The 23,346-nt window shown below is 50.7% G+C and overlaps 8 protein-coding genes across 8 annotated transcripts; 3 read left to right on the top strand and 5 right to left on the bottom strand.

The window, feature by feature from the left end:
- Window positions 1–395: 395 nt before the first annotated feature.
- N7533_009302 (DUF846 domain-containing protein) lies at window positions 396–1,174 on the bottom strand (the record flags this gene model as incomplete). Its single annotated transcript, XM_057105952.1, has 3 exons — window positions 396–544; window positions 621–1,025; window positions 1,090–1,174. 3 exons carry the CDS (start codon window positions 1,172–1,174, stop codon window positions 396–398), a joined length of 639 nt encoding a protein of 212 aa, XP_056957401.1.
- Window positions 1,175–1,649: 475 nt separating this feature from the next.
- On the bottom strand, window positions 1,650–3,059 carry N7533_009303 (NAD(P)/FAD-dependent oxidoreductase; the record flags this gene model as incomplete). Its single annotated transcript, XM_057105953.1, has 3 exons — window positions 1,650–1,804; window positions 1,857–2,648; window positions 2,702–3,059. The coding sequence occupies 3 exons, from the start codon at window positions 3,057–3,059 to the stop codon at window positions 1,650–1,652; spliced, it is 1,305 nt and encodes a 434-aa protein (XP_056957402.1).
- Window positions 3,060–4,864: 1,805 nt separating this feature from the next.
- Window positions 4,865–6,003, top strand: N7533_009304 (HpcH/HpaI aldolase/citrate lyase family protein; the record flags this gene model as incomplete). The annotated part of the gene is made up of 3 exons (XM_057105954.1): window positions 4,865–4,904; window positions 4,996–5,216; window positions 5,302–6,003. The coding sequence occupies 3 exons, from the start codon at window positions 4,865–4,867 to the stop codon at window positions 6,001–6,003; spliced, it is 963 nt and encodes a 320-aa protein (XP_056957403.1).
- Window positions 6,004–6,477: 474 nt separating this feature from the next.
- On the bottom strand, window positions 6,478–8,822 carry N7533_009305 (CCCH zinc finger and SMR domain protein; the record flags this gene model as incomplete). Its single annotated transcript, XM_057105955.1, has 3 exons — window positions 6,478–7,036; window positions 7,100–7,831; window positions 7,894–8,822. 3 exons carry the CDS (start codon window positions 8,820–8,822, stop codon window positions 6,478–6,480), a joined length of 2,220 nt encoding a protein of 739 aa, XP_056957404.1.
- Window positions 8,823–10,019: 1,197 nt separating this feature from the next.
- On the top strand, window positions 10,020–11,452 carry N7533_009306 (TVP38/TMEM64 family protein; the record flags this gene model as incomplete). Its single annotated transcript, XM_057105956.1, has 3 exons — window positions 10,020–10,489; window positions 10,600–11,019; window positions 11,086–11,452. The coding sequence occupies 3 exons, from the start codon at window positions 10,020–10,022 to the stop codon at window positions 11,450–11,452; spliced, it is 1,257 nt and encodes a 418-aa protein (XP_056957405.1).
- Window positions 11,453–12,311: 859 nt separating this feature from the next.
- aof2 (putative lysine-specific histone demethylase Aof2) lies at window positions 12,312–15,341 on the top strand (the record flags this gene model as incomplete). Its single annotated transcript, XM_057105957.1, has 1 exon — window positions 12,312–15,341. One exon carries the CDS (start codon window positions 12,312–12,314, stop codon window positions 15,339–15,341), a length of 3,030 nt encoding a protein of 1,009 aa, XP_056957406.1.
- Window positions 15,342–16,072: 731 nt separating this feature from the next.
- trr1 (thioredoxin-disulfide reductase TRR1) lies at window positions 16,073–17,158 on the bottom strand (the record flags this gene model as incomplete). The annotated part of the gene is made up of 2 exons (XM_057105958.1): window positions 16,073–17,046; window positions 17,137–17,158. 2 exons carry the CDS (start codon window positions 17,156–17,158, stop codon window positions 16,073–16,075), a joined length of 996 nt encoding a protein of 331 aa, XP_056957407.1.
- A 919-nt stretch (window positions 17,159–18,077) lies between these two features.
- Window positions 18,078–22,357, bottom strand: N7533_009309 (uncharacterized protein; the record flags this gene model as incomplete). Its single annotated transcript, XM_057105959.1, has 7 exons — window positions 18,078–19,218; window positions 19,276–19,478; window positions 19,539–19,664; window positions 19,719–20,986; window positions 21,054–21,100; window positions 21,137–21,794; window positions 21,865–22,357. The coding sequence occupies 7 exons, from the start codon at window positions 22,355–22,357 to the stop codon at window positions 18,078–18,080; spliced, it is 3,936 nt and encodes a 1,311-aa protein (XP_056957408.1).
- Between the last annotated feature and the right edge of the window lie 989 nt (window positions 22,358–23,346).

A 23,346-nucleotide genomic window follows, 5' to 3' on the forward strand; every position in this document is an offset into this window, starting at 1 on the left:
AGTGTGTCAGGTTGCAATGTGCAGAGAGAGTAGAAAGAAAACAAATCCGAGAAATTAAAAGGGAAGGATGGTTGGAGGAGGGAAGGGAAGCGTGCGCCTGCCTTGAGTGCCAATTGTGGCTCGGCGTGCGAGTGAGGCTACATTACACGCAACTGGAAATGGAACAACTCCGATTGCTCACCATGAGTTTGCTGCGGCTAGGGCTGATTGCGGCTGATTTGAAGTTCCATTGGTTCGCAAAAAGTGGTGTCATTGGTCACTAATTTAAATGCATTGTTGAACATATCGAAACACTCTCAAAATTTTGGTGACAGATACTATTGTTGAACATGAGTGCAGTCTTGGTGCACAATAAAGATGTAGATCATTGGATGCTCGCTTCCAGCCAGCCCAGATCATCTGAAGAACCTGCCCAGCAGGCCACCCGCAAGATTGTTCACAATACCCCCGCCCAGGGCCCGGTTCGCAAAAGTCGATGCTTGGCTGAATTTGTCGCACCGTGAGAATGCCACGGTGTTGGTGATTGTCAGGATGAGGGCAATAACTACAGGTGTTTTATTAGCTTAGGGGTCTTGCTTGTCACAGTCTTCAAAGATAGTCCAGGCACCAAGAACACTCACCGATCAAACTGAGCCAGATCACGCCAACCAATCTCACAATGGCCAGGATAGCCAACCCAACCCACAAAGCCGGGGTAACATAGAGACTCAGCCAGAAAAAGCGCTTGTCTGTGGCGGCGATTGAGCGAACGTTGGGGTCAGAGGACTCGAACACCCAGTGTGAATCGCCGGAAGTTGTGTTGACTTCGTTCCACCACCGCAGGCCAACCAGGCGGCGCCCAGCAATATTCTTGAGGTAATAAAAGTCGGCAGACAGAAGGAGGAGGGTCAGGATAAAGACGAGGATACTGTGGAAGGTGATTAGCGGGGTGGCTTCTTCCATGTTGTCTGCGGGAATATGCGCTGGCGAGGGGTCATACAAATCTTTGATAAAGAGGAGGCCAAAGAGATACATCATCAAAGCACCTAAAAAGCGCATTAATCAGTTAAATGTTCAATGGACAGTTGACAAGAGCACTGCAGCACGCACCGATACGAATGGTCAAGAAGACAAGTAGAGTGATGGGATGGGCACTAAGGCGCCAGTTCAGATCTCCTTGCTGGCCTTGATCCATAATGAATAACAGGGATCTGGTAGTCCTGAAGCTCCCGGAGATACCGTGAATCAACCGACTTCTTGCTAGTATCGGAGAGTTGTAAAGCTGTTGACGATGGATCTCCCTGATGTTCACCACGCGGCAGGCACGCTGTTGGCGGTGGCAGAATATACAGGGTGGCACGTCGTAATTGGCTGTGGATCTTGAAGTTCCACATTTGTACTCTCCCGTACCTTAGGGTATGGAGTGGAGTGGAGACAAGAATAATACTAATGGGATTATGGTATTATGGAACTACTAGTAGTATTCTAGGATATACTGCTACTGCTACGGAAGGATAACTCCTTAGCCTACTATTAAACTTAACGAAGCTTCAAGTTGGAAGTGGTATATTGTTTCTCAATCTGGTCATTTTCAGGCATTGTCTCTCTTGGCTCGAAAATTGCTAAATACCACCAGTACTAGTACGCGAGCTTGTCGGACTTGAGCTTGCTTAAGCACCGAGGGTCTTGTAAAGATCCTCAATATCATTGCTCATAACCCATTGAAGCTCATCGATTTGTCGCTGGTAGAACTCCTCGTCGCCACCTTCTGCCGCAACCATGACCGCAGGGACTTGCTCAAGGTATTCCTCCTTGTTCAGTGCAACTGAACCGGTTAGATTCGAACAATAAATACGAAAATTTCTTATTCCACTTACCATGGGCGTTGACGACTGCACGCTTTGCACTCCACATCGCGTGGTATGCATTGGTGCTACCGTCGTTGTTGGCATCACCAACAGCATAAATGCCACCGACACTTGTCATCATGTTGTTGCTTGAAACCTTAACCGATGATCCATCCATATCCAAATGCAGTTGTTTGTGCAAGCTCGATGTCTGTTTGGTATCCGTGCTATACAGAATTCCGTTGGCGACGAGTGTGGTCGGAGCACCGCTCAGAGTGAGCTTATACTCGTCGTCCGAGGGCTCATTTCCTTTGGCAGTTCTTTCAAGCTTGGTGATATCGACTTCGTGCACTTTGATTCCGTAGGTTGTCTTGATGACCTTTTCCCATCCAGGCCACTTCTCTTCCGCAGCCTTCTTGTCCTCATCGGTGATCTTACCTCCGGTAATGATTTGGATGTTGGTTGTCAGTTTCCGTAGACTTATAGCAGATCCAATAGCGCTGGAGAGCTTTCCAGGCTTTCCGTAGACAACCATTGCACGCCCCCTATAGTCATACCCATCACACCAGGGGCACCAGAATAGACCTCTTCCGAAGGCCTCGGAGAATCCAGGCTTGTTTGGAACCACATCAGTGATTCCAGTGGCTAGAATGACTTTCTTGACAAGGATCTTCCCTCCCTTATCATCAAATACCCGGAATCCTTTGGTGAGAGGCTGGATAGCAGTGACCTTCTTCCCAAGGGTTGTACGGTAGGAGTAGTCGCTGTAATGCTGATCAATCTCGCTTCGAACCGCAGCTCGGAATTTGAGTGGAACCATGCCTAGAGGGCAGTTAGCTCAATTGTCTGAAATTTCAAAGTTCAATCTAACTTACCATCTTGACCCAGCACATCGTGCATGTATCGAGTTTTGGCGTTACGGTACTCGTTGGAGTCGTACATGAGGGATGTCCGAGCTACTCGGCCCAAGGACATCGAAGCTGCGAGACCGGCAGGGCCACCTCCGACGATGGCTACATCGTAGTCCCAAGAAACAGGGTCCCAGTTATCGCATGATCTGTCATCGGAACTTGAGGTAGCGTATAGGCCAGTGTCCGTAGCGTTAAACAAAAGCTCCTCTTCCGACAGCTGAGACACATCAGGGCTCAGAACCTTCTGGGGAACCGTCAGGGCCGATGCGAGAGGGATCGATAGAAGGCACAATTGCCACAAAAGAGCGCGACACTGCACCATGTTTGCGGTGTCCAATGACCAGAGAAGGAATTCCAAGGTCAATGTTAGAGACGCGAACGAAATTAAGATGGATGAGAGTTTATTTATGTTCAAACTTTGAAGGCTTTTGCATGTGTGTTCTTTCCCTTGCCTAGGGCCGGCTCACTGATCGAACCCAGATCATCGCCAGAATAGTGGCTGCAATGAAGTTGGAAGATCACTTCTATGGATGGAAACCTCAGGTGTTACGGCATAATACTAGTTCATGCAAGCTTGAGAGACATACTTTTATGTGGAGACTCGCCAAAATACATTCAGCTCGGCATACCAAGCCCTGGAGGCGAGGTACTAGACCTGACATGGATAAATCATAGCCAGGATGAAATAGATGAACCTTGGAAGCCATAAAAAATTGATTTAACACCATGGGATGTTATATACACATATTCTGTTCGCGGGTAGTGTCAGAGGTCAGAAGCGACGTTTAAGCTGCGGGGGGGGAGGTCCTGGAGATCCCCGCTCGAGGCCAATGATCGACAGTACCCACTGCGCCTCTTATGCATGATTCAGCGCTGCTGGGAACTTCACTCATGCAGCTGAGGCTACCTAAATTACTTTGTACGTTCGAGGTGCATGTAAAACAAGGGGCAGATCGGATTGTGGTGGGGCGAGCTTTTCACACAGACAGATGCAGTCCCATGTTCTTATACCAGTTGTAGCGTAATTCAAGTTCTAATTTCCATTACCCAAAACATTGTTCAAAGGCAGATAATACAATGAGCCGACTTTCTGATAATTGATATAATATCAGAGATTATGGTAATAAATTAGGTACTTATGAGAGGAAACAAGATCGTATTCCCGCAGTTCAGGGCTGCTATGTGCATGTTGTACTAGGTATGTGATGCACCGATTGATAGTTCGTACACTCAGCCCGCCACAGCTCTCAATCACAACAACGCGTCATACTTGGGAAGATCTCTTGAATATCAATTTTTGATTGGTCAATATTGAAAGAGGCATTGATTATCTTCAAAGTTTCTCCGCAATCGTGCCCCAGTGTGCACCTGGGCATGTTGTAGACATGATATTATAGGACAATCGCCCCGGTGACAAGCCCCTATTTGATTTTCGCTGCCCATCGCCCAAAAAAGGAGCTTGAGCTCTTACGATGCAGAGTTGACTCAGAGTATCATAAGTATCATATATATAAATGACTATGAGGAATACCAACATTCCTGGAGGCCCCAGATCCTCGATCCCGATCTTACGGTGATGGTGGACCTACCAGTAGCTCTATCGATTTCCCATCAAAAAGGTACCATGTTACCATCCTTAACTCTTTTGCTTAATCAAAGTTCTTTAGAGACTCAGCCGCGAGCGTGGTAAGAACTGGGCAATCTGAAATAATATAACTTTGAGATTTTTACCATCGCCATTGGGTTGAGATCGTAGCATCCGAAATATCAGAACGGGCCAGGGCAGTCCAAATAGGCGATAAGCCGTGCCCATATAGCCTACATCCGGCCTCTCTCAACCCGAGCTACAAGAGTACCCAAAAATATTCAATTGAAATCATCTCCGATTCTTTTATTTCTATTATCCTACATATCTTCTTAGAGAACCTCTAAAAAGTAAAAAGACTTAGCGCTCGTGGTAGATCTCTAAAACATCTACATCCCGTTCTGACATCAGCGCCGAGCACGGAATTCCCGAGGTCGCGGCGCTCTTCATCTTCCCCACACGGCACCGACAACGCTTAGTGCTAACATCTAGCAACACCAATTATTTCCAAGCTCCCATTGATAGCGAGCTTGATCCATAAAATGGCAGCCCGCAATACCCTACGCCGCTCCTTGCTCTACGGTGAGTCTAGCCGGCGCACCGCGTCTTTCCCCCGCATTCTCATGCGCGCTGCTGTCAACCCCAAAGCTAACCAGCTTTCTCCCCCACGCAGTCCCCGGGTCTTCCCAGCGTTTCCTCGATAAATCCCGCTCACTCGCAGCGGACTGTGTCGCCTATGATCTTGAGGACAGCGTGACTCCGCACATGAAGGCAGAGGCCCGCGGCCTGGTGCGGAGAGCAATTGACCAGCCCACACCGAGTGGTATTCGCGAGCGTGCAGTGCGAATCAACTCCGTAGACAGCGGTCTAGCACTGGGTGATCTGACAGAAGTGGTGCGTATCGATCCTTACCAGCCTATCCAACAACCAAACAGCGAGCAAGAGAGAAAAACACATGCTAACACAATCACCACGACAGCTCCAATCGCCAAACCTAACAACAATCGTGATCCCAAAGGTCAACTCAGCCTCAGACCTGACATTCGTAACGGACGTCATCTCCCACACCCTCGCACAACAGCCCCAAATCGAAAACAGGCCGCCAATCTCCTTACTCGCCCTCGTCGAGTCCGCCAAGTCCCTCACCAACCTCACCCAAATCTGCGGCGCCTCGCCTTTACTCCAGGGCCTTGTTTTCGCTGCGGAGGACTTCGCTCTGGACTTGAGTATTACGCGTACGCCAGGTCTTCGGGAATTCCTCTTCGCGCGTTCGGCTATCGCGACCGCGGCCCGCGCAGCCGAACTCCCATCGACAATTGACCTCGTCTGCACAACATACAAGTCCGAGAAAGGGGATGGGTCGCCGCCGGCGGTGCTGGAGGAGGAATGTTATGATGGACGCCGGCTTGGGTTTAACGGGAAGCAGTGTATTCATCCGTCGCAGGTGAAGGTCGCGAATGATATCTTTGGGCCGCAGGCGGAGGAGACGGCGTGGGCTGTGCGGTGTGTGATTGCTGATGAGAAAGCTGCTGCTGCAGGGCGTGGGGCTTGGACGCTGGATGGTAAGATGATTGATGTGCCTGTTGCGGAGAAGGCGAGGGCTATTGTTAGGAAGGCTGAGGCTGTTGGTGTTGATATTCGGGCGCTTCGGGAACAGTGGAAGCATCAGGAGCCTGAGTAGGTAGATGTTGATGCTTAAGAATTCAATGGATATAGTTACTATTGTCAACCTCTGCGCTTTTCTCATGAACGAGGTCTTTTGCTATGTACCAGCAATACCGACAAGTTTCAATTGGGGTCATGTATGTAAATTCAAGTTGTTCATTGGTATTCGATACTATTATCGCTTATATGTGATACCCACCTCGAGTCTTTGATATGCCTCCAGGGCTCGAGGAGGGAGTAGTTACCAAGTAGTTACGTGCTCGTTGACAAACACAATATTCTATCAGGGTATTCAACCAGGAAGAAGTAGCTGATTGTGGGAAAGTTATCCAAGTAACCGATATCAAAAGAAAAGGCACTGCTGGGAGGGGAGCATGGTCATATAAACAAAACAAACAATGAGGCAGATGAGTGGCTCAAGCTCTGCAATGCAAAGGATGGGTATCATGCCGCATCATCACGAGCTGAAAAAACAGAACATCACACCAACTCATTGATTTTGTGTTTCTAAATCTTCCCGTCTGAGCAATTGGATTTTGCCTAGCGTAAGGTTGTTGCCAATATCCGCGGTCGTCGACTCTTCCTCCGCCATGCCTCGAGCAAGGGATTTATCATAACTGGTCGGGTCAATGCCGAGGATACCTCCAACATATCCTCCACGCTCACCAGGTACGCTGAATTCTCGGAATAGATAACGCCATTCGTTCAGCCAAGCTTTGACGGCCTTTCCGATCTTGTCTTTGCCGTTCTTCGAGTGGTGACCAGTGCCCGTGATCGCGTAAACAACCCGAAGTCCCTGGCGTGCGTGCTTAAGTAGTATCTTCTCCAGGTATTCAATGGCTTCTTCCGGATGCAGACCATGCAGATCAATATAAAGCTCCTCCGCAGATTCGTCCAGGCCCGCCTGGTTCAAATGCTGATTGCGCTCTTCATATAGCTGGCGTGCAGCTTCTCGATGACAACGACGCATCGCGTCGTTCTCCGCCTGGCCGCGTAGTGATAGCGCCTTCGCAGCTCGTGCATCATTCCGATTCCATGCTTGGGCAGCGCTGTTTGATTTGTTAATATAACCCAGATCTCACGTAGAACAACCAGTAATTATTTAGACACACCTCTGTAAGAATTTATTCCGCACGGTCCCGTGGCGAATTGCTTCTGTACGATATTTAATATACTGCTGATTTGCCCGTGAACCGGTCTCGAGCCACGGGATATTCTGCGGAGCCGCGATCGACATAGCCGCGGCACTGTTCTCGCGGCCCTTGGCGTCCTTGGCATTCTTGGACGATGATTTGCCTTTGCTGGGAGCCGGAGATGGTGTCATGCGCACAACATCTGCCAGAGAGGAGGGAATGTTTTCTTTATTCATATCGCGACCATTGTGGCCGCCTCGCTTGCCGTGGTGCTTTTTGCCAGCATTCTTTGCACTGACAGCAGCAAGAGTGGGGAAGGCATCTGGATCATCGACAGATAGTGCTGTTGGGTTCAGCTCACGGTTCTGATGACGGCTTGTTGGGCGTGAGTTCGGGCGACTTATATTATTCATACTACCGTTGCGTCGGCCCATTCCCGGATGAAGTCCCGGGGGGATGTTCTTATTTTGCAGACCAGAGAGGTGCGCTGGATAGCGACTGCCATATGGACCAGTCCACTGATCTTCTAATCCAGTTGATGATTGCAGCGGTGGAAATGCATCAGAGCCACTGTCCATTTGGAAGGGGGAGCTTGCAGCTGGGGAAGCTGGTCGGCTGCCGCTCGCGACACTAAGGCTAGAGATGAGAGCTGAAGGATCGTGTGAGAACGGACAGCCATCACCAGCCAGGCAATTGCCCATGACCCAGTATCTGATAGAGATTCATTAGTTTGTAAAGCGGGATCCATTTGCAAGATGACATGGAAGACTTACTTGCACACATGACTGGTTAAATCATGGCTAAAGCGGCAATCTGCGCGAAGACATTGCCCGGTAGATAGCCAATACTTGCAGACTACAGGACTGCGAGAGTGACCCGAGGGGGTAACGGGACGAGCTTGGTCCATGACCATGGACTTCCCAACCACCACTCGGCCATCATCCTGTTTGGCAAAAACATCCGTGTCTTGATCCTGAGAAAGCGCTGCGATAGTCGCCCCGAGGTCATAACTGTGGGCTTCAAGTGCGGCTTCGATTTCATCGTTGGACCGCCGATCACCTAAAACAGTACGCAAAATGTCATGCGGGCTCATATCCGGTACGAACTCCGCAGCGGTAGCACTTAAGGATGCAGCATAACTGAACCCTCCGGTTGACGAAGTTGTGCTAGCTGCATCGTCAGCCACCAACCATTCAACATTGCTGTCGCTACCAAAATCTGCATAATATTCTGATATTTGACTTTGATCGGAGAACTCATATGCATTCAGGTTTGGCGAGTGGGGGATTGGTTGTGCCAGAGCCAGTCGGGGAGACGGGCGTGGGGAGGTAAATGGGGAGACTGTTGAGGAGAGCGGAGGTCGGGAGAATGCCCCGCGCGAGCTCTGTACCCACGAAGTACTTCCGGGGCTGGTGCCCAGATTGGAGTGCGGCGATAACGGTGTCGATGAGCGCGCCATCTGCCATGGGGCGGGAGATGAGCGACGGATAACTGTATGACGAGCAGGCGGAGGTGATGAGTCGGGCAACGAGCGATTGCGATGCCGCCATAGGATGTCCAGCACCGCGTTTTCCAAGGAAGAGGACGAGAGGGAGGTATTTGCCCGCAAGAAATCCTCCACTTTCTCGACCTGCTCTTCATCATCTAGAGCTTGATCCTGTAGGATCTCGAGACATTTCTCGAGAAGTTCTTCCGATACCATGGTGTTGTGGAGGCGCGCGCGCGACGGGAAGGGGGGAGGGATAAGCTGAAACGGCGGCCAACAGCGATGGAGTCGTAATGAAGCTGAGTTTCTCCGGGTTGGTGGCTGATCGGATGGGATCGGTAACGAGCTAGTGATCGACAGAGGTCGTATATAGGAAGAGTGAATTATTTTGGTGATGGGAGTTTTGGAAGTCACAGTTCCGGGTCCATATTCTCTGATAAGTGAGGCAGGTCGAGGCCCGAGGACGGGCGATAAAGGGGGGGAGGCGGGGGATGATGGAGGCGCAGAAAAGCAATGAATCGGAAGTAGGGCAGCCTTAGTTACATCGTAACCCTAGCCAAAAAAGGAATAAAGGACAAAGGATGACAAAGGGAGATGAAGCGCAAACAAAGGAGGTGGGGGGAGGAGGAAGAAGAAGAAGAAAGGAGATCAACATTGACTTGTAGAGATGGAGGAGACTAAAGTGTTAGACTGGACTGATTGAACTGCGGCCCACCTGTACTCTACCAGTAGTATTCTGACATTTTATACCTAGTTAGTAATGGTAGTTGTAGATGGAGTTTAGGAGTTAGAGTTAATAAATAAAAATAAGAATAAATAAATTAAAATATATAGGAAAAAAAAAGAAACTAAGCCCTCGGCATAGACATGGAATTGTAGATCTCAGCCAACAAACTCATATTCTCAGTCTCCTAGTGTACAAGGTTGATGATGTGATGATTAGAATTCCCTATTCGAACACTAATCGAGGTATTCCAACATATATAATAGTACTACTAGTAAATAAATAAATAGGCCAGGAACCGGTATACCCTATGGTACCCTTGGAAAGTAATGAGCCTATGGCAGCTTCCGGTAAAGCCTCGGGGGCCCGGCGGATCCGCTTTGGGGCCACCACTTTTTACAAAGACAGCTTGCCCCAGGCTAATGGCATATTTGAGACATCGGAGCCTTTCTTGTCTTCTTCATCAACTTACCACCTCTAGTACTTTTCACCATCCCAGTTACCCAAGGTACCACCATCACCGCCAACACCAACACCACCACTACGACGACGACCACCACCACCACCTACCTCCATTCATTTCCTCCGCTCCACAGCGCCGATCGCTAGAGGTTCCTCCCCCGGATCTGATCCCTGTCCCATTGAATATCAACTCCCCTCCTTCCTCCCCTCAAAGCTCTTTGCCCACCATGCCCGCGGACTACGAGTCCACGGCACGGGCATTGGCACTCTCCGACTCGCCCCCTGAACCTCTTCTTGAATCCCCCAACAGCGATGATGAACACAACCAAGCGCCCTGGGCCAGGCGCGATTCCTCCGCTCGCTGGTCCAACAACAACCAGGCCAACTTTCGAGACCGCACAATGAACCGCGCCAAAGCGGTCTATACCATGGCCAAGGAACGCTGGGAGACCATGACTCTCTGGCAAAAGATTGGGTTCTATGCCGCCTCCTTTGGAGTTGCTGCGCTCGGTATTGGTTTCATGATCTTGACCGGAAAGCTCTTCGGCTGGCTGGGTCCGGTCGCGCACAAATGGGAGCATTCTTTCCTGGTCGCGTTTATTCTATGGCTCTGCGTCTTTTTCGTCTCCTTCCCTCCATTGCTGGGTTGGTCGACTTTTGGAACGGTGGCGGGTTTTATCTTTGGTCTATGGAAAGGGTAAGCTAAAAGCCGAGGCGCCGCTGGACCCTGATGGACCCTGACGCGCATCTTCCCCGGACCGCAACCACCAGCCAACTTGGATGCTAATCTCCCAATTTTCTAAACAGATGGCTTATTTACACCACCGCAACCGTTCTCGGTTCCACGGCCTCCTTCTACGTATCACGAACTGTGCTTTCGGGATTTGTGAACCGGCTCATGGAACGCGACAAGCGATTTGCCGCGTTGTCCCTGACCTTGAAGTATGATGGCTTGAAGCTTCTCTGCATGATTCGTCTGTGTCCGCTGCCTTACTCAATTTGCAACGGAGCTATATCCACTGTTCCAACTGTTCAACCTTTGATGTATGGACTGGCTACTGCGATCATTTCTCCGAAGTTGCTTGTGCCGGCATTTGTGGGGAGTCGCCTACGACTTCTCTCCGAGAAGGGCGAGGAAATGAGTTCAGGTTCCAAGGCCGTAAATATCATCAGCATTTTTGTCACGGTGTCTGTTGGAATATTCACTGGATACTATATCTACAACAGGTTGGTTATGTCTTCCCCGCGTTTTGTGATGGCATTTGGCTAACATGGATCCGTTTGTTCCTGCAGGACACTGGCCCGTGCGAAAGAACTCGAGGAGAAAGAGCGCGCCGATATCCGACAGTCTCTTCGGTCCGATCATGCCGCCAATCGGCCACATGGCAGATTCGCCGATGATGATGACGCTAATGAGGCTGCAACAATGCTGGCTCGCGACGAAGAAGAGGGCATTGGGTTTGAGGACGACGACGACGACCGTGTTGACCTCGCACTCGGAGATGACAGTGACAGTGACGGTGACCGACCCAAACGGTGGAAGAAGAAGGCCAACCGACGGTCTTACCATGATGAGTTTACGGATAATGACTCGGACGAGTATGTGGGTGATGCTAGTGAGACGTATGGGCTGCATAGCCACGTTGGGCGACAGGCCTGAAATTTTGAGTAGAATAAATTTTGCATGGTATCGTATTTAAGGAAATCTCGGATAATAGACTGTACTATCTCACATCAGATTCAGGGTCTAGTCGACCAGTGTTGCTGTATAATTACTATTAACTACTACGAGTGGTCGAGGAGGGAGACCGGCAGCCGGAAGCGGACTGAGAAATACGCGCCCCGAGGAACCTGCGACTTCTCCAAGTTTCCTGCCATCCACCCCTCCCTTCGCGCGCATGCCAATTGGGTCCCTTCGATTTGATGCCAGTCGGATTCTTAATCAGCGAGAGGTTTACGCTTGCTGGGGGAAGTCGACTGGCTGTTCTAGTTTGTATGTATTCCGATCACTCGTTTCCTCCCTGCGCAATATGTATGCCGGACCGAAAAAGAAAGATGAAAAAAGAGATGCCCCCGTCACCACGCATCTTCCTAGATGTTAGCTGTGTCTAATTTGGAAATATAGATATACTCAATCATTGACGTTTCTTGCCTATCACCTATTAGAACTTGATACAGCTCAACATGGTTGAACATCGGTGGCTGTGGTGACGCCTGATATTCAATTCGCAAGGGTTTCGTATTGCCGGCCCTCTTGTGGTATCCTTTGCCATCGCCAATTTTTGGAAGATCATCTGGATCTTCTATTTGGTAGATGAAAATGGAGTTCCATCCAGTTTCTCCTTCCGCCTCCCATTCCTCCCTGAGGGCGCCAACCTATAACCTGCCGACGTTGAATATGGACGGCTCGGCCCCAGTGGCGTACCACGATATATCGGGAGAAACCCCCCTACCAGGGCGGAAACATCAATCACCTTGCTCCAAATGATGTTTTCTTTACAACCGGTACAAGACACACTATGCCAGATCGATTAGAAGCCTCCGAACCGCCTGTAAAACGGCTTCGGACATCCGACGGTCCGCTCACCCAACCCCATCAATCATTCCCCGTAGAGGAGCAGACACAGACTGCTGGTTCTGGCGCTTTGCCGCCTCCTCCTGGGATGACTGGTCCTCACAAAATTGGCAATATCCAGGGTGATATACATGGGAACATCAGTACTCCCAACGAGTCCACCGCTTCGATGTCCCTTACCTCGTCATATCAAACCGCGAAGTCCACATCGCCTCCCACGACGCCCGGACAATCCACCTCTACCCCTACGCACACCGCGGGTGTAAGCATATTAGAGAGCAACAAGGTTGATTTATCAAAATGTCGACCGCGGAGTTCCATTCCATCAAGGCTCGCGCCGTCGATTTATGCCCAGCAGTGTGTCGCTGCGGCGTATGCATCTAGATTAGATCCATATGCACTACACAGGAAGGAACAGGAAGCATTGCAAGATCAGCTTTGCCACGTGCATGTCACAATCTACTTGAACATTCGAAATGGGATTCTCCGGCTCTGGACGGTGAATCCAATGGTTGGTATCACCCGTGAAGAAGCGATAGGATGTGCCAAAGATTATCGTTGGATGAATTTGGCCTCTTTCGCGTACGACTGGTTGTCACGGAACGGATATATTAATTTCGGGTGCGTTGAGATTCCTACGCCCCCAGTCCCTCCTAGGCGAGGTAGACGTAAAGAAGGGCCTACTATCGTGGTTATTGGAGGTGGAGTTGGAGGACTAGGCTGTGCTCGACAGCTTGAAGGACTATTCCGTCATTATCGTGATGCCAACACTGCCCCACGCGTCATTGTGCTCGAGGGACGTCCCAGAATTGGCGGAAGGGTGTACTCGCATCCTCTACAGAGTCTCGAGTCTGACATGCTCCCTCCTGGACTCACGCCCAAGGCAGAAATGGGTGCGCAGATCATTGTGGGCTTCGACCACGGTAATCCTCTCGACCAGATTGTGCGTGGTCAATTGGCGCTCCATTATCACTTGCTACGAGACATCTCGACGATTTATGACATTGATGGTTCACCTGTTCATGAGGTACAAGACGCTATGGATGAAAAGTTATACAATGATGTTTTGGACCGCACGGGCGTTTACCGGAGCAAAACACTTGTTTCCCCCACTGCGGAGGGAGATCACGATATGATTGATAATGGCCGTGAGTCTTTGGTGGACGACGGCCTCACTGTACGACAATACGAAGAGGCGCGCGCAGCAGGAACTATTGACTCGCTCGTTCCAACAAAGAGAGTGCGTCGACGTCGCGGCGTTGGACACAAAACAGCCGACCTCCAACCAAATCCCGATGTTGTTGGCGACCTCATGAGCCCCTCCAAGGAGCATCCAGCGGCTCTTACCTGTCAAGCTACTGGGTGGACTTTGAACCCCGGGATTTCTCCTCAAGCAAACCTCGATCTAGATCCCATCGCCAATGATTCACAAAATCAGACACTTGGGGCAGTTATGAATGACGGTGTGCTGCAGTATCAGCGCATGCTTCCGCTCACGCCCAAAGATTTGCGACTTTTAAATTGGCATTTCGCAAATCTTGAATACGCAAATGCAACAAATGTTGACAAGCTGAGTCTTTCGGGTTGGGATCAGGATATCGGCAATGAGTTCGAAGGGGAGCATTCAACTGTGATTGGAGGCTACCAGCAATTGCCATTTGGACTCTACTCTCTCCCTGCGAAGCTTGATCTCCGCACCAACAAAAATGTGAAGAAGATTTCCTACGATGCCACCGGATCTGGAAAGAAAACAGTAATAGCTTGCGAGGACGGGGAGAAATTCGTGGCAGACCATGTCGTATACAGTGGCTCGCTTGGCACTCTCAAGCACAAAACAGTGGAATTCGAACCTCCCTTGCCGGAATGGAAATCAGCGGCAATCGATAGACTAGGATTCGGTGTCATGAATAAGGTGGTCTTGGTGTTTGACGAACCCTTCTGGGACACTGAACGAGATATGTTTGGTCTGCTTCGTGAGCCTACCAACCCGGAGAGCACTGTACAAGAGGATTACGCAGCCAATCGGGGTCGTTTCTACCTATTTTGGAACTGTCTGAAAACCACTGGACTGCCAGTTTTGATCGCCCTCATGGCAGGCGATGCAGCTCACCAGGCAGAAGTTACGCCGGATGACGAGATCATCGCTGAAGTCACTGGCCAGCTTCGTAATGTATTCAAAAGCGCCGTCGTTCCGGATCCCATCGAGACTATCATCACTCGCTGGGCTTCCGATCCCTTTACCCGAGGCAGCTATTCCTACGTGGCCGCCGGAGCCCTCCCCCAAGACTACGATCTGATGGCACAACGAGTCGGCAACCTCTACTTTGCAGGCGAAGCGACCTGCGGCACACACCCTGCAACCGTCCACGGAGCCTACCTGTCTGGACTCCGCGCAGCGTCAGAAGTAATAGAGTCGATCATCGGTCCAATCGAAGTACCCACCCCCCTCGTCCCAGAGAAACAAAATAACACACCCAACGAAACGACCGCCCCAGCCGTTGAGCCCAAACCCAACCCCGAACCAACAACCCTATCCACCCCATCCCGCACCTCAACAGACAAACAACGCCGCGAAACCTACGACCAAGCACTGTGGACAACCATCTACGCCGAAATCGGCGCAATGCCCACCCGCCCCGCAAAAGCCGGCCTGAACCCCTTTCTCCTCTACCAAAAAGACTACTGGACCAAATGCCGCGACCAATGTGACGAGACCAAACGCGCCTCGAGCAAGAATCCCGCTGCAAAGGCCGGCCGCGACGAAATCCGTCACGCGCTCGGCCAGATGTGGCGCAATGCTTCCCCCGAGGAGAAAAAGCCGTATCTGGACCAGATTGAGGCTAATCGGCGGAGTAACGATGAGTCGTGGGATTCTTGGAAGGCCATTGCTTTGGAGTGGGAGCGGAGGTCGTATGAGGTTAAGGATCAGTGGTGTGCGGCGAATCCGTTTGAGCGGTGGGAAGCGCCTTCATAGAATTCTTGATGCTTGTATAATTGAACGGAGGCTAATTGTTCTGCTTTTGCTTGTTTTTTTTGGAGGAGGTTCGTGTTTTATCACTATCATAGGCCTTGAATGAGGTAACCATTGTTACCAGTTGCTTCGAAACGTACACAAGTTGAAGATTACTAGTAGTAGCTTTAATTACTTCTAGGGTTATATAGAAAATTAAGTTCCAGGGGGTTTAATGTCTAGTACTACTAGCAGTATGTGTCCAAGTCAGAACACACTCAATCGAACATGAAGACTCTATTTCGCTTTTCAAGCCCTAGTTCAAACTCATCACGAGTGCACTACATTCGGGATTTACTGCTCAATATTGATCACGGAATATCATCTATTTCTATATCTAAGGGCACCGAAACCAACGCAAACGAGGCTGATCTATAAGAAGAATCGCTCGAAAATCGTAGATCAACCCAGGACACCCAATGTATCAAAGAAAAAAGGTAATAAAAAATTCAGAACAATGTAGCAATGGCAAAGTAAAGGGAATCCGTCAACCATGATAGGAAAAAGAAATATGCACAGGAAATCGAGACTCAGATCGCGAACAGAGACAGATGTCTAGAAGAGCGCCGGGGGTCTTTCTAAACGAGATTATCTGCAGTGCAGGCTAGAATCATGAGAGGGCTGTAATGGGAGGGTCGTGTGGGTGTAGATGGGAGGTGAAGGAGGAAGGGAGAGAGGGAAGGAGATGTATGCATTTAGAGAGAAGCGTGGGACTCGCCACCCTCAGCGATGAACTTCTCGGCATCCAGAGCGGCAACGCAGCCAGTGCCGGCACTGGTGATGGCCTGGCGGTAACGCTTGTCCTGGACATCACCGCAAGCGAAGACACCCTCGATGGAGGTGTAGCTGGTACCGGGCTGGGTAACGATGTATCCATCCTCGTCGAGCTTGAGCTGCTCCTTGATGAGAGCGTTCGCGGGGTCGTGGCCGACGGCGTAGAACAGACCGTTAGCATCGACGATCTCCTCCTGGCCGCTGGTAGTGTCCTTGACACGGAGGTGGGTCATCAGGCCGTTGGGCTTGTTCTCACCAATGACCTCGGTAGCGACGGTGTTGAAGCGGACAACACACTTGGGGTGAGCGAGGAGACGGTCGGCCATGACCTTGGAGGCACGGAGCTTGTCACGGCGGACAAGAACGGTGACGGTGCTGCCGTACTTGGCCAGGAACATGGCCTCCTCGGCGGCAGAGTCACCACCACCAATGACGTACAGGGGCTTGTTGCGGAAGATGGGCACAGCACCGTCACAGACGGCGCAGGCACTGATACCGTTCTGCCAGTAGGTCTCCTCGCCGGGCAGGTTCAGACGACGGGCGTTGGCACCGGTAGCGATGATGACGGCGTCGGCGGTGCGGACGGGCTCGCTGCCGGGGGCGTCGTTCCACTCAGTCCACATCTTGAAGGGGCGCTGGGAGAGGTCCAGCTTGGAGATGGTCTCGGTGATGATCTCGGTGCCGAAGCGCTCGGATTGCTTGCGCATCTTCTCCATCAGCTCCTGGCCGCCGACACCGTCGGGGAAACCGGGGAAGTTCTCGACGTCGGTGGTGGTGGTGAGCTGGCCACCGGCAGCGGTGCCATTGGCGAGCATACCCTCATACAGGACGGGCTCAAGTTCAGCACGCGACAAGTAGATGGCGGCAGTGTGGGCGGCGGGGCCCGATCCGATAACTGCGGGCAAAATATCATTAGTCTATGGTCCGCAGGACATGCTTGCCTCAACCGGGGAGCATCGGGGACACTGAGGGTTGGAAAACTTACTGACGACCTTGGAGTGAACCATTCTGGCGGTGTTCATGCAATTGACGCGCGCGGGCGTCGATAGGGAGTTGGAAAAGACCGAGGTAGGAGGGGACTGTTGGTGAACAGTCGAGGCGGCAGCGGCAGTGAATCCAAGGGATCGGAGGGCGGAGGGGAAACGGCGAAAGGCGGAGGAAAACAGCTTGAAGGTATTTCTCGGGGAGGAGGAGAGAATATAAATGGCTATTTTTTCCTTGGGAATTGAGGGGTGGTGGAGGGCGGGTGGAGACTTTGACAATGAGATCAAGGCAGTTTTCTCTGTTCTTCCGCGACTCAAATTAATCATTTGCCCGCGTCGAGGCCCCTCGCTTTCTAAGCACCGCCCACGTGACCAGGTCGAGACCTGGTGAGTACATAATCCAATGCGATAGAGATATCACATCACCTGGCAGCAGTGCTTCCGTTTTCCGATGGAGCTAACCAGTGACAGCATTAGGAACATAACTGCGGTACAGTGGATCATAGATTGTAGATTACGGAGTACTACGTACACTCAAGATCATCTTCTAGATGGCTCTGTTGATTATGTGGCCACCTCTCACCGACTCGGTTCGGTATCACGCCATTGTGAGGCTCCCCCGAAGGCGGTCTAGGGCTGATCTGATCACTCAGCAAAGATTAGATGCATGTGGAGCCGACCTGTACTGAAAGAACGTTCTATATTTCAAAGCTTACTAGTATTATACTAGTTTAGTCATTACTACTGCGCCATACTAAATCTCAATATCTGTAGACTGTAGCTCATGTCTTTTGCTGCAGTAGAATTCAAAATGCATTATCCAGCGGAAAAATCATATGCTAAATCGCAGATATCCGGCTATCTAAAAGAAAAAGGTCATACAAATCGTAAGAGGAACCCTCGAAGGGTCCCCAAGCGTAAATCATCATAGTGTACAGAAAAATCAAATCACCCCAAACCACTTTTTCTTGCGTGGTGCTGGTTCTTCGTCCGAGTAGGAGTAATCATCTTCCCCCTCAGTGGGAGATGAGTCGTCGACAAGAGCGTGGGCAGGCAATCTCTGAGGTACCTCTCCCTCGGAGTCCTCATCGCTACCAGCATATCCCTCATACTGATGAGATGCAGCAGCGTTGGCGCGGGTATTATTGATCGTGTCGTGGTCTTCAATATCATCGGCATCTTCGTCACTGCCCTCCTCTTCCTCCTCCTGCTGGGCCCTGGAGGCTTTCTTTCTGCGTGGCACATTCAACCACTTGCGCCAGCCCTTCTTGACCTGTGTTGGGGCCGGGTCATCTTGGTCTCCTTCGTACTGCAAGGCAGGAACGAGGAGTTTGTACGGGATTGTGATGCCCGAAGGGTCTTGAGGGTTGACTTCCATGTTCAATGTAATGGCCAATCCTCTTTCAAGGTTGACAAAAGCGCCTGCGCCATCGTCTCCTTCCTTGGCTGCTCGCTTGGCAGCCTTTTCGCTGAGATTGGTTGGTCGGCGGTGGAAGACGCCAGGCTGTGGTTCCGGCAATGTTCCAGGGAAGTAACTGTTACCACCCTCCATGGGCCGAGGAACAGAAGAATCGACACTGGAGCGACGAGCATGAACATTTTGGTTTCGTCCGAAACTCAAGGTTCTTGTCGGGGGCGGGCCCTTGGTCGATAGTCGTCGGAGTATGCCAGGCTTACCGCTAGCTCCCTTGTCACCCCTTCCGAGAGATAGAGTGCGTTGAAGCATACCAGGACGTGGCTCGGGTTCTTCTGGAGTCTCCGGTTCAGGTGTGCTACCTGGTGTTGATCCCGGGATATATTCTCGGATTGAGCACCAGTTTCGTCGTGGAAGCAAGCGCTTGTTGTTTCGAGATTTGCCATTCACGTCCTGCGTGAAGATTGGAATGATGTCCTCGTCGGTGTTGGAATCCATGTGGTGCACCGTGTTGCGTTTATTGAGAGTGTCCGAAATAATTTCCGTCTCTGGCATATCAGCAATCGCCGACGAGATGATATTCGGCATATAGCGGTAGTCATGATCCTTTGCAATGTCAAGTTTGGGGTTTGAATAGAATTGACCGATTGCAGCCAAGTGAACATCGCCACTGCATGATACATGTTAGTATGTATTCGGATGAAATTAGAATGAAATGAAGCCATACCTGAGAATGGTCACCCGGACGGACTTTTCCGCGGCAAGATCTTGGAGATCTTCGACTAGCCAGGTTCTTTCGGACTTGAGATGTTTTCCAGCCCAGTGGTCATCATATACCTCCACGTTGCCACCAGATCTGTTGACGAGGCCTCCGATCATGCCTGCTTTGCCGATGGACTTACGGCTGTTCATGAAGTTCTTGAGCATAGCCTGGCATTTTGGTTAGGTCACATCTTCATCCAGAAAAAAAGAACATAAGCAGAAACTTACCACTCGAGGGTAGGCAATAGGAACACTGGAAAGAACGATCAAATGCTTAGTCTCTCCTCTGACGATCTCCTGATGGCAGCGATCCCAGATTAGGTCACAAGTAGCCTCCGCAAGAACTTCGTTGCTCTGTAAATTAATTAGCGGTTATTCTTTCAGATATATATGGCGTAAGAAAATCACCCTTCGTTCAGTTCGGCAATCCAAGCCCAACAAAACCACATCACTACCAAGAGACATGAACAAGTTTCGACTTCTCTGCTCAATGTAGGGACCTGGCTGGGCGCCGAGAATCCAACTAGGCTCTTCAATTTCCGTCTCGTCTGGAACACTGTGGTGCTGGAATAGTAAATAATATTTGAACGCAATCTTTCCAAGACCTGAGATCACGGCGCTCTGCATGAACTCCTCATGGTAGGATCCGAACCCTTCGAAAATTTCATGGTCGTTCCACATGTTGACCATCGGGATTTGAGAGTTGGCGAGAGAGAAGAGGCCCTGTGAAAACCAGGCCGCGTAGCGCCCCAGATAGAATTGCTCGAGCTCGGCGCGGAATTCAGGAGTAAACGGAGCCCCATATCTTTCCGCGACATTTTTGATCTTGATCCATTCCTGGAAAAAGGCCGATTCCGTCATGACTGTATCATTAAATATCTGGTCACCGCCACCGATCATCACATGGAATGGTCGAGTCTGGTGTTCGTTCAAAATATCTCGCCAGAGGGGATCGGGTCCGCAGAAACGATCTGAGTCGACAGAAGGACCAAATCCATTGCCGCTGTGGAACATGATATTCATCGGCTGGCCTGCAGCTGGAACCCAGAAGCCCAGTGCCGGTCCACGGTTGATTCTGTATGCGATTCGTTGCTGGGTTGATCCAAGCTCGACCTCGACATTGAACCTCCAAAAGGTCACGTCTCGAGCCGAGTCGGCGTATAGGCGGACTCCGGGAATATCGCGGTGTAACCCGGCTGTTTCACCATCGATAGAATTGATTCGATTTGCAGGAATCGGTTGCTTGGATCCTCCGGGGTTGTCGTCTGTTTGGCTGGGTGACAGCTCATATATGCCGTCATCATTTTCCACGGCAGATAGGTCAAGTCCTTCCTCCAGGTGGTCAACTGGTTTCACATAGAGAGGTCTTCCGTCTCGTCCAACCTTCATGAGACCGGCAGTGGGGTCGATATATTCAGGAGCCAGTTCTTCACCACTGACTTCGGCAGGTGGAGGAGGAAGAAGGTCCATCGGTTGAGAGAACAGGCGCAATGAAGGCGGCGTATCGTAAGAAGAGCGTGTGTCCTTCGTGACGATCAAAATAGAGCCTCGCCATATATCCTTCTCGACAGTACCGTGGGCGCCATCAACTTTGAACTTCTTAATACCCGTGTATCGAAGCAAAGGACCACATCTGAGGAACAATTTGGGCTCGAAGTTTTTAGATTCAGTGACACCTGTTGAATATTAGCTTCTTTGATTTATTTTATGCCACAAGCCTAGGGCTAGGATTGGAAGGCTCACCTGTCAGCTTTTGAGCTGGAGTCTTATAGTTCTTGGGCAGGGCTCTGCTCTTTCAACGGTCAGCTGTACCGCCTCCTTCCCACCATGCTTTGCTTCGCTCCATATCCATGTGCTGGAAATCAAAGTCGGTTGACCCCAACTGAGCGACTGGCGCATTCTTCCACTCGAAAATTGGCGGAGGCGTCGGTGGCGGCACATTGAAAGACACCGTCTGTCGCTTTTTGGTGTGAGATTCGACGCTATCATGTGCCGTTCGGGCTGCTGGAGGTGTTCCTAGACTTTCCTCGCTCAAGATAACGTCCGCGGGTTGCATCGGTGCAGCAGGGCCTCTTTGGGCAAGGGACTGGCTCCGTGCAGGAGGCTTCCCAGCAGGTCCATTCTTTCCTGAAGGCCCGCTCACTGTGACCGATCTTCGAGGCACATTGCCTAGCTTTGCAGACGGCGGAATAGCATCTTCGGCCTGTGGGTACTGAGAATTTTCAGAACTCCGGGCGGCCTGGTATTGAGGACTATTCACTTCATTTTGACGAGGCCCAGGAACATGTCGTGGTCCCGCTTTTAGTGCGTTAGCCGTCGCTTCTTCGAGGACGATATTCTTTCTATCTCCCTTTCTGGCAGGGCTGGGGATTGCACGGCTTTCTGAAGGCACGTTCTGCTTCACGCTTGGTTGAGGAGCAGTAGCAGCTGCCTGTGTCTTTGCCTCCGCATTCTCCCGCTCGACCTTTTTGCGAGCCATGCGCTCTCGCAATCGCATTTCAGCTTCTTGCATCCGGGCCCGTTTTTCCTCTTTGGTGATCCCAGAGAGGGTCACTTCGAGCTTCTGCAAGGGCGAACGGTCCGAAGCCCAATCCTTGCGAGACCCATTTGTAGAACGGACAGTGTTTGATCGGCTCGGGGGGTGCTTCGAGCTTCGGCTCTTCATGCTGTTGCGTGTCTTGGATGTATTCCGCCGGTGGGAGGCCCCGAGGCGTGGTTGATTCCTCTGTTAACCCCGGTGGTGTTTGTAGTGAAGACTTGCGAGTTGTATAGTTTGATTCACTTGCCGGATAATCCCGAGCACGAGCAGAAAAAGAACGACCGGGCTGGCCAGATGATCTAGCAGCAGCCGTGGCCTTAGGTGCGGAACGTGGATATCGACGTTCTGCTGCTGTGGGCTCGTATGTCGGTTCATCTTCGTAGTCCATCGACGCTGGACCGGCTGTCGACTGTCTGCGACCCGAATCCGAATTGGTACCATTGGCATTCCGGTGATTAGAATGGCCATTTGCCATATCAGGTGAGTCGCGCATTGCAGCGGCGGCCATTGAAGCCGTTTTCTTTTAAAAAAAATCTCTCGTGGGGAGAACCAGTCAATCGGGCGAACACTGTTTGATGGGCGCGAGCTGGAAATCAAGAGTGGATCCAGCTAAACAACGATTCTGGTCAACTCTATAACCCACAAGGCCATTATTTGAGAAGTAGGAAAGATCGGGGAGAGAGGAAATTCGACTTACATTCTTCAGTCCAGTGCTTCTTCTGAAACTGTGGGCACAATGTCGCTCTGTCTGGTGCCTAACGTAGGCTCACCTCATCGCCCGAGATCGGATTGCACTGTTTTCGCGGTCTCTTAAGCCTGAGCTTTCGGGCAAAGGAGAATAGAGTGCGTAATGACTCGATGATTTTGTAATTGCAGGGAAGATGAGGAAGAAAAGAGGGGAAAGGAAACGAAGGGAGTACGGAGGAGTAGAGTATAGGGCAACTTTCAAGTGTGGTGGCTGGGAGCCCCAGCCTTCGCGCGTGGGGCCCGCCATCATTGGACGTGTTGTAATTGCTGGAGAATACTTAGTACGTAGTCTACAGAGTAAGTAAAATATGAAATATGAAATGAAAATTGAAATGGAGAAGAACATGGACAAATTTTGACCTTCTCAGAAGTACAAAGTAGAGTAGTTTACCTGTTACATAGGATACTACTAGGAGACTATGTATACTCTGGTACTTCTCTACCCTACGCTGTACGGAGTATACTTCTGACCAGTGGAGCTTCAAGTCAAACTCATGCAAGGACTCGCAAGCTAGTGGTGTCCTGCCTAATGATCTCTGTACAGAATACTCTATTACATACAGAATACGGAGTACTGAGTACACGATACCTACTTGGTACTAACATCATGATATTATACTCCGTACTCTGTTACTATTTCTAGACACCCAAATACATGGTTGGCCTGACCAATGAACTCACTACGTAAGCCAAGGCAAGGCCGCGACCGTGGTCTCTCTAGTCTTGACCTCTTTGTTTCAAGCAATCTGG

Source organism: Penicillium manginii, assembly GCF_028828005.1.
Source record: "Penicillium manginii strain IBT 31320 chromosome Unknown utg000006l:1.0-4164085.0:1.0-4166146.0, whole genome shotgun sequence".
Lineage (NCBI taxonomy): Eukaryota > Fungi > Ascomycota > Eurotiomycetes > Eurotiales > Aspergillaceae > Penicillium > Penicillium manginii.